The sequence below is a fragment of the Clytia hemisphaerica genome, unplaced genomic scaffold (genome assembly GCF_902728285.1).
Source record: "Clytia hemisphaerica strain Z4C2 unplaced genomic scaffold, Clytia hemisphaerica genome assembly, whole genome shotgun sequence".
In the NCBI taxonomy this organism is placed as follows: Eukaryota; Metazoa; Cnidaria; class Hydrozoa; order Leptothecata; family Clytiidae; genus Clytia; species Clytia hemisphaerica.
Window position 1 is genome coordinate 657,637 of NW_027104271.1, and position 13,863 is coordinate 671,499.

General features: G+C 36.5%; 2 protein-coding genes across 2 annotated transcripts; both read left to right on the forward strand.

The window, feature by feature from the left end:
* Positions 1-99: 99 nt before the first annotated feature.
* Positions 100-3,433, forward strand: LOC136816697 (uncharacterized). Its single transcript, XM_067073024.1, has 2 exons — positions 100-1,006; positions 1,285-3,433. Exons 1-2 carry the CDS (start codon positions 913-915, stop codon positions 3,276-3,278), a joined length of 2,088 nt encoding a protein of 695 aa, XP_066929125.1. The 5' UTR covers positions 100-912; the 3' UTR covers positions 3,279-3,433.
* Positions 3,434-7,389: 3,956 nt separating this feature from the next.
* On the forward strand, positions 7,390-13,625 carry LOC136816714 (uncharacterized). Its single transcript, XM_067073035.1, has 6 exons — positions 7,390-7,873; positions 11,059-11,364; positions 11,488-11,859; positions 12,049-12,426; positions 12,639-12,821; positions 13,009-13,625. Exons 1-6 carry the CDS (start codon positions 7,438-7,440, stop codon positions 13,623-13,625), a joined length of 2,292 nt encoding a protein of 763 aa, XP_066929136.1. The 5' UTR covers positions 7,390-7,437.
* Positions 13,626-13,863: the final 238 nt, after the last annotated feature.

The window sequence follows — 13,863 nt, forward strand, 5'->3', positions numbered from 1 at the left end:
GTTACTGACAGGGAGTGAAAACATTTAGTCCCAAAATTTGTTTAAATTTTGTATGTGTTGTTCTCATTTCAGCTTTAAAATAGTAAATATTCTAAAAATTGAAATTATGAATTAAATGGAATGATTTGTTTAACACGATGAAGAATTCAATCGTACATAATAGTTGGGTTGGAACCAGCCTGGTGATCAATGGAACTGCGACTTTATCCATGCAATGTGCAACTTCAACTGGCTTCATTATTTCGGACCACAAGGTTGGTAAGAATATTATTTTAAGTTAGCTCTCTTAGATCTTTATACATTTAAAAAGCCTCACAGTTTATTTTTTTTCAAACTTGCTCATGTAGGAAAGTTCATTGGTGTGGATTAAATAAGACTGAATTAACATACAAAGATATAACAAACAATTTCAATGTTTATCCCAGAAATTTGTTAGTTTTTCTCTTTTCATTTTCTAACAAGTTTAAAGACTATATGTGAAAATTTAAAACATCACATCGAGTTACTTGGCAGCTAGGTAACAAGTGGATTGAAATAGAATGAACGTGTAGGAAGACGTTATATCCATAATTAGGGTAAATGATTGATTTGACACCCTCCTCCCTAGTTAGTTTGGTCATGGCTAAACGATAGATAGGCCACGTTAAGCTGAACTTCCTCATACTAAAGTCAAACTGGAAGAAAGCATTTCCAATGATATCAATTTTCTACTGCACATCATGATTATGTGTCGTTTAGAAAAATAATATTGCTGCAGCTGAATCAATTAATTGTGTAAAAATGAAAAGCAATTAAAACCGCTTATTAGCTTTGTGTTTTTCAAAATTACAAATTTATCAATCTTGTCGGTATAGTAATGTAAGGAGAGAAGTCTATACGATATATTGTTTTGAGTAGCTACTGAATACAGACATGGGTGTTTTCAAGAAACTCTTTTCCATCTTGCTATGCATTTTCACAATAATTTTCACGTTCACTTGGGTCAACAATCATCTTCGAATGCCTGGTAGGTTACAGTTTTAGTTTTTTTTGTATCTTATTCACTGATACCACAAAGTCGTTCATTTCAGTGCCACTAATTATTTTTGCGGACGCTATTTAAATTTCTACACCAACCTTGTTTTCTTGTTAGTGACTGGTTTACTCTTATTGATATGATAACTGTACCGGTGAATAAACGATCGGCCCCCAGAGTTTCTGATTTTGATATACTTCATAATCTGAAACGCCTCTAAAGTCAAGCATTGATTTAAGCAGTATTCAATCCTACTTTTTTGTGTTTAGCAATAACCGTCCGAGGACGAATGATGAGATACGTGGCCATAAAGCAACACAAAAGCTCAAATAATTATTTCAATCGATCCAAAGTGAAAGCTGTACCTGGTCCTTTTCAGGAATCGACCTCTCCTCCCAGAGAAAGAGACTCCCTCCGATTTCACACTATTCCGGACAAAGAAGTCGATTCTTTGAGAAATATCGCAGTCAAATTGAATGACCCCGGAATCCAAAGCCCTGGTAAAGCAAAAGATTCATTTGAAGGGCAGATGACTTGTAAACTACCAAAAATCGATCCTTTCGATAAAGAAGTTCTCCCGTTCATAAAGCACCCACGAAGATTCGAATGTAAGAAAATTCAAGAAGAGTTCTCTTACATTGAGAGAGAACTAATCTATTTGAATAAGACTGTATTTGAGAACTACAAGAAAAAGACAAAGCGACGCATCAAATGTTTTTGGAAATACTTGTTCAAGAAAGAGGGTCACAAGAATGGCATTAAAAATACGAAACTGGCTAAATTGACGGCAGCCGAACCGATCAAATTCCCGTCTTCTGGTATGGTTCAGGTTGAGTGTTTTGTAGGAAAGAAAGGGAAACGTAAACACGTTTATTTTAACGTTCATGTCCAAACGCAACCTATTAAAGAGCCTTTACAAAAGCCTACCGAGGATGAATTGTCAGTTTACATGTTAATCTTCGAAAGTATGGCCACAGCACGTTTTAAAAGACATATGAAATCGATCGATAAGCTTTTGAAAGAGAGACAAACTTTCTTTTTTGATGGTTATACTAAAGTGGCTGATAATACGTACGTCAATCTCGTTCCTATGTTGACTGGATTACGCGCGAATAACGGGATGATGAATATGAAAGATGAATTTCACCGGAAATACCGGAAAATCAACTCGTTTGATGAGGTAGAAGATTTTATATGGAAATCTTTTTCTCGGAAGAATTATACAACAGCTTTCTTCGAAAACGCTGTCAAACTCTCGACGTTCGGTTACGGTAAAAAAGTTGGTTTCAAAAGCGCTAAACCGTTTGATTATTTTTACCGTCCTTACTTTCTGCAACATAAGGTGCTTTCGAAACACAGCACTAAGTATTGTTTTGGGAACGAGCCCTTTGTTTCAACTCAAATGAAGTTAGCTCATAACTTGTTTGATTGGTATGGTAACAAACAAAAATTATTTGTTGTTAACATTCTCACTGAACCTGGTCACGGGGATGAGAATGATATCGAACGCGCGGACGATCTCATCGCGGACTCTCTACGTAAACTCTTCTCGAAAAACTCATTCAACAGAACTCTAATTTTCTTGATGGGTGATCACGGACCTCGTTACGGAGACGTTCGACTTACACGTAATGGTTATTTCGAGGAACGATTAACATTTTTATCAGTTGTGACTCCTCCTTGGTTTCACACTAAATACCCCAATCTCACTAATAAGATGAAAGTTAATCAGAAGCGGCTGGCCACGCCTTTCGATGTTCATCAAACTTTAAAAGATATTTTGGAGGGAAACTATCGAGGAGGTCAACTGAAATATAAAACTCAACGAGGAATCAGTCTTTTCGATGAAATACCTTGGAACAGAACCTGCACAACGGCTGGGATACCTCAGCTATACTGTCCTTGTTATAATAAACCAAAAGAAACAGTTATAGACACGCCACTCTCCAAGAAATTAGCTGACATAATGGTGCAGCATATTAATTTAATGCTTTCTAAACGAAAACTTAATGTGAAATGCGCGACTTTAAAGCTAGATTCGATTAGACAGGTGACTTTGATGAACGAAAATGGCGACGAGGTTCTCTACAAAGTTCTTATAAGGGCAACACCGGGTGGCGGGCTTTTCGAAGGCCTGGTAACGAAAAATAAAGACAGTTTTTCCATTCCTGACGGCGCCGTCAGTCGATTGAACCTATATGGAAGACAAGGAAAATGCATAAAGTCAGGATTCCAAAAATACTGTTATTGCAATGAACAATAAGTTTATTGGGGACAAATTGTAGTTCTATTGTTTTTCGAATTGTTAAAGTAAATATGATAAAATGAATATCCTGGTTTAGGATAGACAAATTTCTTTTGATAGATTTTCATTAAAAAAAACGTCATAAATCAACCTATCATAATTTAATAGTGGCGTGATAGCACAAAATCTGAATGCAAAACTTTGGACTTGACAAAAAAATTCCCTTCAATATAATACTTAAAAAATCTTTGGTGCATTAATAATTTTGACCTTTCTAGAGCTTGATTGGAGGCATATTTCGATATTATTCTTTCGTCTGGATTTTACTCCGCCTTAAGTAGTTGCTATGTTTTATTGTTTTCATATCCTTTCATTTTTAAAGATATTATCAATAAAGGAAAGGACTTGACCCAATTTTTTCCTCTTTTAATCTTTGCTAATCTGTCGAGGAAAGCTTTCAATATTCTATATCCACTCTCTTTCCGAAACATGTCGGCTGTCGATTTAAAGCCCACAAATACAGTGTTGTGTTATTCCAGTAAGAGTGTTCAAAACCAAAGATTTGTCTACTTAAGGGCTCTGACCATAGTCAATTTTTTATAATTGCCATGTTTAAAATGTGTTTTCTGACTGATGTAACCAACAAAACTATGGCATGTTATACATTTTCTGTTAGACAAACTATTCGTGAATCTGAAAATTCAAAAATTGCATTGAAAAAATTGATGAGGAAGAAAATGAAGACTTTTGCGAGGAAGAGTATTTCAACTTTGAAGAGCTTAGTTTCGGCGAAGAAAAAACATTTTGAACTTATTTATAGCACTTTTTATAAAAGAAGGTAATGCAACATATTATTAACGTCTTTTTGAAGTTCATAACATCACTTTTGCAATTAAGTTCTTAATTACTCTTAAGGGGTTTGATTAAAAAGCAATTTATAAAGGCAATTCTTTGTTAAAAGTGTTAAAGAATCTAAAACATAACTTTTATGTTCAGATACTAAAATCGATTTTCTGACTATGGTCAGAGCCCTTAAGGGCAAAACGTTCACGCGGCTACAATACCGTCAAGTTTTACATTCAAGATTCAATTCGGGTTTTATCCCAGGAAAAAATAACTTGATTTTTGTAAGTTCAACTCTTACTGGATTTTTTTCTGAAATTCTGGAGATATGTTCCTTGAGTGTGCTCTCGAAACTGTAAAAAAGGATCGTGGATAGGGTACACGCAAACTTCGGTGTATAAAGTAATCTTTAGTCAAAAACGCTGCAACTTTTCTGTTTATATTGTAATATGATGAAATTCACCCAATCGAGTTTATTTTCTAATAATAATTTCCGTTACAATAACAAGGTTTAAAAAGAAAGTTCCTAGAATTTGAGTCTAGTCCAGACGCATCATTTGTCGCTTGGGTTTAGCATATGTGAGTAAGTTAGACTTTTCATTAAAAAACAAGCGTGGGCGTTCTGAATGGGAAATAAGTGGTTTCATTCCCATCCAGGAGTCTCGAGTCCAGCACTTCGGGCTTGATAATTTTTTACCATTACTTTTACCTTATTTGGACTTTCGGTATTTTAGCTAATATCTATCAAATACAAGAAGTATTCATTGTATTGAGATGTTTTTGCTAAATTTTTAGACATTATAAGCATCAACTTTACAAGAAAACATTCTATAACTGTTCAACCAATAAGTTTTAGCTTTCGGTGATTGGTTCTTTTAAAGCAAACTTTTAAAATGGATTTTTTTTTGTAAACATTAACTTTATAAGAAAACAATCTATAAATCTTTAACTAAAAAGTTTTAGCTTTCGGTGATCGGTTCTTTCAAAGCAAAGATGGATTTGTGGAAATATTTATTTATACCTAACGACTCAGGACCTAATAACCATTAGAGAAATTATAAGAAGAATGAAAATTACTGAATTTAAGTACAGCCCCCTGTTTGCTTTGATAGAACCGATGTCGAAAGCCATTTGCACTTTCATAAAAAAAATATTGATTTGTTTCTTATAAATATGATTCTTATAAGAAAAACAATACTTTCCTTTTCCTAATTCAGCACAGACCCCTGTTTGCTTTGATAGAACCAATCGCTGAAAGCCAATCCCACTTTGATAAACAGACTTTGATTTGTTTCCTATAAAGATGATGCTTACAAGAAAAACAAAAATTACCAAACCCTTGGCACAGTCAAAAACATTACGACTGAATACTTTGAACAATTAATGTTGAAATCGAGTCGATTTTTAAATAGAATATTTCAAAAAAGATCGGGTTTTACATATCTGCGCAGAAATTTAATTATATATTTGTGCAGCTCCAAATTACATATCTGTGCATAACAGGTTTGAAATTTGGGCAAAATCCCAGAACAAATTAAGATCTGAAGTAAAAAATAGTCAGTCCGTGCTTTATTAAACATTACTCTTGAGGAAAAGAAGATATAACTGAAAGTAATACCTCGCTGGAAAGGTAATTTGAAAATGAAGATGGAGAATAAAATGGTTAAAATTTTTCTTAATCTGAAAAAAACTTTGTTTGGCGAGACCAAAGACCTTTTTCGATTTTCCAAAATCGATATGACTATTTGCAAAGTAGGAAGTTGGACTTTACTTAAGTTTTTGCAGATATTTTTAACCGAACAAGTTGAAAAAGTGAAAATTCATCCCAGAACTTAGAAAAATTTGAAAATGGCACTAAAAGTTGTTCATCGATAAAAAAGAAAAAGTGTGTTGCCTTAGATAGATTAGAATACCCTAGATTTTAATATTTATTATACCGACCAACCCCCGACCAACCGACACATTTTTCTGGAGTTCTTCCCGTAGAACAATAAATTCAATTGTCCCACCTTTTATACTCTTATGAAACTTTAAAACCCGCTGATTTTAACAAAATTTAGCTACTTTAATCGTAGAAATTTTAGCGAGATTAATTTTAGCGTTTTAGCGAGTTTTCCCTATTTTCGCTAAAATATATCTCGCTAAAACACGCCGAATCGCCAGATCGCTAAAATTTATCTACGCGAAATTTCTGGTTACATGATTTCTGATACATTTTTATCAATGGGAAGGGTTTTAACCCGGGGGGGGGGGGCAGCTGGGCAAAAGGACCGACGGGTATGTGCGGGTCCTAAGGGTACCTTTTCCAATATGTTTAAAATGCACTGTAAGGGTCGGAAAAACTAGAGATGCACTGTAAGGGTAGAAATTTCAGAAAATTCTTGAAAAATCTAGATATTTTAACCAAAAATGCTAGAATTTTGACCATTTTTTGCACGAAAGGGATCGAAAATTTGGGGGAAAATGCACTCTAAGGGTATGATTTTTGCTGCACTGTAAGGGTGCAATTTTAAAAGCCAATTTTTGGCCCGCACATACCGTCAGTCCGCAAACCCAGTGCCCCCCCCCCCCCCGGGGGTTTTAATGCAAAGAAATGCTAGAAAACGAATTCTATCAATAATGTAATACGAGTATTCGCTAAAATTTATCCACGCAAAATTTTTTGAAATCGTGATTCGCTAAAATGAATCCAAAAAAAAATCAAAATTTTCCTGAATCGCTAATGTACGCTATAATTAGTCTCGCTAAAATTTCTACGATTAAAGTATTTCAACTATGTATTCAGATTTTTCATTTCTTTTTTGGGTCAAACGTTATAGCTGCTTAAAGGTTCAATTGAACCATTTTAGCAATCCATCGCCCATTTGGAACTCCGGTGGGTTTAAAATTTTCATCCGAAAGAGATATAAAAGATCTGAATACACATTTGCAATCAGCGGGGTTCAAAGTTTCAGTTTTTGGTCTTCTTTAAAAAATCTTCATTCTCCATTTTCAAATTAGAAAATTCTATAAAGCTTACCTGGAACCGCTCAAAAATATCACTCTATAACGAGGTATTACTTTTGGTTGTATATTTTTTGCCTCAAGAGAGATGTTTGAAAAATTACGGACTGTCAATTTCTTTGGAACAGACTTTAGAATACACGCTTTTATAAGAATATACTTTATAAGAATAGTTATGATGACGTAAAAAAAATGCCAAATTTTTGCTTGAGGTAATGCATTAAATGCTAGGTTTTGGTAATGTTAATGTTAATGTTAATGTTAATGTTTATATTCTTTAACCATAAAAGAGAAAATTTGTTCCTTTCTAAACACAACTGTGGTTGAAAACATGGAACAGAGACACGTTGAGAATGCTTCTCAACAACAAGAGGAACAAGACATTATTAATCCAAAAAAGGAACTTCGATGCTCGCTGGTTAAATGTGCGTTAAAATCATTCGTTGTTCAGCATGTGTCTCGTTACTATCAGGCAGCAGCCGTTAGAGTAATGCTACCAACACCATCAAATATGGAAGTTTGGCAGGCAAGGCAACTTTTGGAAGAAAAATTTTCATCTGAACAAACAATTGCTGGTTTTTTTTCATGTGGAACAGCGTTATATAACCAAACGAAAGATGATCAGCACCAAGCCATCGCAGGAATATCTTTCTGGGTGATGTTCGATTGGCCTGAGATTGGTATCGAAGCTTATGAGAGTTATTTAACCAAAATTGCAAGAGGAATAGGACTCGAGACTGTACACTGCAAAGCCGTTAAAGGACGTGGTAAGTTTACATTTTTTTTACTTTTGAATAACCTTCCCTTTGATTTGATAAAAAACTTTTTGCATTTTCAAGATGGTCTATTTTTTTTTAGGGAGGGGGATTGGACCGAGCAAGGGGTTGATTTGATTTTAGTAAAAATTGACTTTGTATGTATTTTTGGACCTACCTGGAGGTCCTATAAATTAACCTCTGTCCGTTCGTCCGTCCGTCCGTTCGTCCGTCCGTCTGTTACCAGCTTTTCTCAGGATTGGCTCATTAGTTTTTTCTGATTTTTGGCACAATGATGCAAAATGGCAATGCCCAAAATGTGACGGAGCCCGATTTTCGAAAAAAAATCATTTCCGGCCGAAAATGCCGGAAATATGCCGGAAAAACCGGTTTTTTGGCATTTTCTCAAGATTTCATCATTAGTTTTTTCTGATTTTTTGCACAAAGATGCGTATTAGCAATGCCCAAAACTTGGCCGAGTCCAATTTTTGAGAAAAAATCTTTTCCGGTCGAAAATGCCGGAAATATGCCGGAAATCGCCGTTTTTGCAGATTTTCATTGGACTTTTTCCTTATATTTCGTTGTTTTTTCACACAAAAATATTATTGATAGCAATGTCCACGATCAAGCATGATTCAATTGTCAATAAAACTGATTTTTGAAGCCGGAACTTTCTAAAAATCGCCGGAACAGCCGATGTTCGCCGGAACAACAGTATTTTTTGAATTTCTTGAGCTGTACTTTATATTTTTTCATGAAATTTTGCACACTGATGCAAAATGTCAATACCTAAATTGTGACGAAGCCCGATTTTCGAAAAAAATTAATTTCCGGCCGAAAATGCCGGAAATATGCCGGAAAAACTGTTTTTTTTGGCATTTTCTCGAGATTTTATCATCAGTTTTTTCTGATTTTTTGCTCAAAGATGCGTATTAACAATGCCCAAAACATGGCGGAGTCCGATTTTTGAGAAAAAAAATTTTCCGGCGGAAAATGCCTGAAATATGCCGGATATCGCCGTTTTTCTAGATTTTCATTGGACTTTTTCCTTATAATTGGTTGTTTTTTCATTCAAAAACATTTTTAATAGCAATGCCCACCATCAAGCATGTTTCAATTTTCAATAAAATTGATTTTTGAAGCCGGAACTATTTTAAAAGTCGCCGGAACAACCTATTTTCGCCGGAAAGACAGTATTTCTTGAATTTCTCGAGCTGTCCTTTATATTTTTTTATGAAATTTTGCACACTGACGCAATATGACAATACCTAAAATGTGACGGAGCCCGATTTTCGAAAAAAAAAATTTCCGGTCGGAAATGCCGGAAAAACCGTTTTTTTGACATTTTCTCGAATTTTTATTTTTAGTTTTTTCTGATTTTTTGCAGAATAATGCGTATTCGCAATGCTTAAAACATGGCCGAGTTCAATTTTTGAGAAAAATTTTTTCCGGTTGAAAATTCGGGAAATAGCCGTTTTTGCAGATTTTCATTGGGTTTTTTCCTCATATCTCTATGTTTTTCACACAAAAACATTATCGATAACAATGCTCACCATCAAGCATGATTCAATTGTCAATAAAACTGATTTTTGCGACCAGAACTTTCTATTTATTTTTTCCCTACAACCCTTCCCTCTCCCCCCCCCCACCATCTTGCGTTATGCATTTTCGCTAAACTCTATGTTTTCTGACTAATTTTTTTCATTTCTCTCCTTGCATTGCTATCTAACTTTCATCATCAGGTAGGTCCATTCAGCATCTAGCTTGTTTAAACTGAATTTGAAAAATAATTTTAATATTTAAATTTTTTTTCGGAGAAGGGGATTGGGCCGAGCACGTGGTGGACTTGTTTTAGATTTTAGTAGAAATTGAATCCAGAAAGATTTTTTCAAAAGTTTGAGCTTTATTTCATAAGGTCGACATTTAAAATGTTTTTTCAAGGAAGGGGCTTTGGGGCGTGCACGTGGTAAATGACTTTTTAATCTCAAAAATTGAACCTTGATAGATATTTTGAAAATATTTTTAAGAAAGGGATTGGGTCGAGCACGTAGATTATTTAATTTTTTTTCTCCTTTTTTTTTAGATTTCATTTTAAGTGTTAATCTTTTTAAAAGAAAATTAATTTTGAATCTGAAAAAAAAGAAACTTATACATCTCAACCTTGGCTTGTACGGACGTTTTCAGTATTTCTGGTTTTTTTTCTATTTAAGGTCGCTTTCAATTTCTTATCCTCCTTGTCACAGGCTTATCACTCGTTATCACTGCTTATCCGCCTTGTCACAGGTTTTTGAAGTGAAAGGATTTTTCGGACGTTTTTTTTATTTTTTACGGACACTTTGAGATTTCTTATCCTCCTTGTCACAAGCTTATCACTCGTTATCACTGCTTATCCGCCTTGTCACAGGTTTTTGAAGTGAAAGGATTTTTCGGACGTTTTTTTTATTTTTTACGGACACTTTGAGATTTCTTATCCTCCTTGTCACAAGCTTATCACTCGTTATCACTGCTTATCCGCCTTGTCACAGTTTTTTGAAGTGAAAGGATTTTTCGATTTTTTGCTTTTTCGGACACTTTGAGATTTTATCCTCCTTGTCACAAGCTTATCACTGTTATCACTGCTTATCCGCCTTCACCGGTTTTGAAGTGAAAGATTTTCGGACGTTTTTTTTATTTTTTACGGACACTTTGAGATTTCTTATCCTCCTTGTCACAAGCTTATCACTCGTTATCACTGCTTATCCGCCTTGTCACAGTTTTTGAAGGAAGGATTTTTCGGACGTTTTTTTTATTTTTTACGGCACTTGAGATTTCTTATCTTCCTTGTCACAAGCTTATCACTCGTTTATCACTGCTATCCGCCTTGTCACAGGTTTTTGAAATGAAAGGATTTTTCGGACGTTTTTTTATTTTTTACGGACACTTTGAGATTTCTTATCCTCCTTGTCACAAGCTTATCACTCGTTATCACTGCTTATCCGCCTTGTCACAGGTTTTTGAAATGAAAGGATTTTTCGGACGTTTTTATTTTTTACGGACACTTTGAGATTTCTTATCCTCCTTGTCACAAGCTTATCACTCGTTATCACTGCTTATACAGTTTTTTTTGTGAAAGGATTTTCGGACGTTTTTTTTTTTTTTTTACACTATTTTCCCCTGTATTTTCCAATGGTATTTTATGGCCTATAATTCTCTTTCAGGTGTTCGTTCTATCAATGACAGTTTCGTGGCATCACTGTACATTGTGTTAAAGGACCACAACAATGAAACGCTATTACACCACTTTGCCAAGTCTCAAATAAAGTTTGTGAAAGCTGAAGCTGAACGAGAAGGAATTAACCTGGAGACAGTCGTGATGGGGGAAGGTGTTCGCTACTCATCAAAACATCTGACATCATTGTGGCTCACCAAGTCGATGGATTCGAATGTTGCGAAAGAACTGAAGAACGCTGTCCAGTCTTGCAGAGGTTTGCTCGAAATGAAACTTGTTGACTTTACTTCTGCAGGTGAGAAATTTTCCAATTTTATTTTTGGCTTTTTTACTGACCAAAGTGTCCTGGCGTTAAGTTGTTTTTTTACACGCATTGCTTGCATCAATTTAAAGTGTCTTAATTTTTTTTACTTCACAGAAGAGCCAGTGGTCGCGGCTTTGAGACCAGTCAGTCGGTTTATGCAGAGTATCGAATCAGTCAAAGTGTACATGAACACTTTTCATTATGGTTTGTACGACGGTAGCGTGTACAAGAAAGTTCCACAATCGAGATTCACCTACGTCTATTGCTCGTCCGTGCACGATTTCATTCATTTCATTCTCGGAAATGACGACGTTGCGAATACCATATCACAGCATGTTCAGCAAATTATCAGTCTTCTTTCTGTAAAAACATGCCGAATAATAAAGCCAATTTCAATCGACTACAACTTCATCGAGGTGACACCTCATGGAACGTGCTTCAACATTGCCAAGAAGTGTTTCGAGCTTGAACCTCGTGATTTGAAGGGTAAGCAAAATCTGAATTAAACCTACTTAAATTTTATTTTTCTGATTTGGCGAATTCTAGTGTTTTTGTGAGTCTAGCGTGTGCTTCTCGGAAGTGAATAGTCATTTTGCGTATGTTGCTGGTTTTGTTCCATTTGGTTGAAGGGGATTTAGTGATTCAAGAAAAATTCTCTATTTTTTTCTCGTCCAGGTTCCCCGAGAGCATTTGTCAAGTACGCATATGACGCAAACAAGAGACCGTATCCCGAACCGTTTATCAAGGGCGTTGAGAACTCATTCGGAAACCCTGTGGTCAGGAAGCGCTTCTACAAGAAGTATTACCAGTTGCTTGTTCACAAACAGTTCCCTCACAAGGAGACGAAATTGTGTTTAGTGGGCCCTGCGGACTCGGCCAAAACCAGTTGGTTTTCTCCCTTCAAGGGCATCATTCCAGCTCGCTACATAGCTGGGGTCATGAACGACGGACGCTTCTCAGCTGCTCTAATCGACGACCAAACTCAGATTGTGATGATGGATGAGTGGACGCCAGACAGCCTCTCTTGTGAAGACGCCAAACGAGTTCTCCAGGGTGAGCGGTACTTTTCTTTTTTTTGTAGTTTCCTCGTCTCTTCATCACTTTTCTTGTGGTCCTGCCCTACCTTTTTGATTCTGCGTGTTTGAGGCCTTTAATCTAGTACGTAGAATTTCATTTGTCTCGTTTACTAGAGTTTACTCAAGTTTAATTCGTCTCTTTTTTTTCTTCTAATGTTTAATGGCACTTTTTCCTTCTTTGATCTTCAGGTGGCATGAACTTCCTTCCTCAAAAGCACAAGGAAGGCCTGAGAGTCAATTACAACTCAGGATTTTTCATTACCACTAACGTTTACCCAGACTTTGGCAATGAAATCGACAATGAAGCGATTCGAAAGCGGCTTGACGTATTCCAGACATCTTCCCTTAAGCGAAAAGACCCTTCGGTTGAAGGTGAGCTAATTATTGATCATATTTACAATCGACATATCCACCAAAATATTAAGCCTCTTTTTGCGCCTTCACAGTCAGCTAAGTAATGAAAACAAAGTATCTAATAAGGATATAATTGCTGCTTCAATAAAATTTTTATCGTCCCATTCTTTCACCGACTATATGTTCATAATTGTCGTTTTTTCAGGCTGGCTCCGTATCAACTGCATGGAGGTGTTCCATTACTTGGCCGAACAACTCAAACACGAACCAATCTTCGACACACCAACACACAGATGGAATGGTGCGGGTGCTGCCAAAGGGATGGGAGCTGTCTTCAACGATTTTGATTTCAGCCCGATGGATTTGATGTTGGCAGACGAAAACGCGGAGTTTTCTTTGAGCCAGACCCCAAGCATCCCGTCCAACAATGTCCAGACAGCAGATGCAGACGTGCCATCATCGCCCAGCAACTCCAAAGACAGTGCAACAGTCGAAGCAATTGATCACGCGATCATGGAGGCAGACCGTGTTGAAGGCGTGTTATACGAAGATCTCTCTTGGGACACGCCACTTTTCGACAACGCATCGGAAAAGTGTGACGAAGAGTACGTGCAAAAAGTGGTCGAGCTTGCATCAAACAACGAAGGATGTTGGGACGCTCTGCACATCTCTGACAAGGCAGTGTCAATGTTCCGGCGCCGAGCTCGCGTGTTCTGGGATGGCCCTGACACAGTATACGATGCGTGGCTGGTACGCAAGGGTTACGAACGACCATGGTTCGATACCAATCATGGAATTGCTCGTTCCAAGCTTCGATCCTGAAGCCAACAAGAGCCTCAACGCCGCAACAGCTCCAACTACCAACAGTCTCACCACTGAAAGAATGTTTGGACCAGTCCAACGATGCAGAGCGAAACGAACAACAATCAGAGGAAATCAATTTGCCTTCAAATTCAACTGCAAACCCATCAGAGGAGGAACCATTGAAAGGAGATCACGTCAAATCAGCCACCTAGAGAGAAACAATTCGGCTTCCACTTCAACCACAAACCAATCAGAG

What these genes read in the sequence shown, in the direction of transcription:
- LOC136816714 (XM_067073035.1), top strand. Translation starts at nt 7,438, where the DNA reads ATGGAACAGAGACACGTTGAGAATGCTTCTCAACAACAAGAGGAACAA. An exon ending in CAAAGCCGTTAAAGGACGTG is followed by an intron (nt 7,874 to 11,058) that starts GTAAGTTTACAT and finishes ATTCTCTTTCAG; the next exon opens with GTGTTCGTTCTATCAATGAC. An exon ending in CGCCAAACGAGTTCTCCAGG is followed by an intron (nt 12,427 to 12,638) that starts GTGAGCGGTACT and finishes TTTGATCTTCAG; the next exon opens with GTGGCATGAACTTCCTTCCT.
- LOC136816697 (XM_067073024.1), top strand. Translation starts at nt 913, where the DNA reads ATGGGTGTTTTCAAGAAACTCTTTTCCATCTTGCTATGCATTTTCACA. An exon ending in CAATCATCTTCGAATGCCTG is followed by an intron (nt 1,007 to 1,284) that starts GTAGGTTACAGT and finishes TTTTGTGTTTAG; the next exon opens with CAATAACCGTCCGAGGACGA.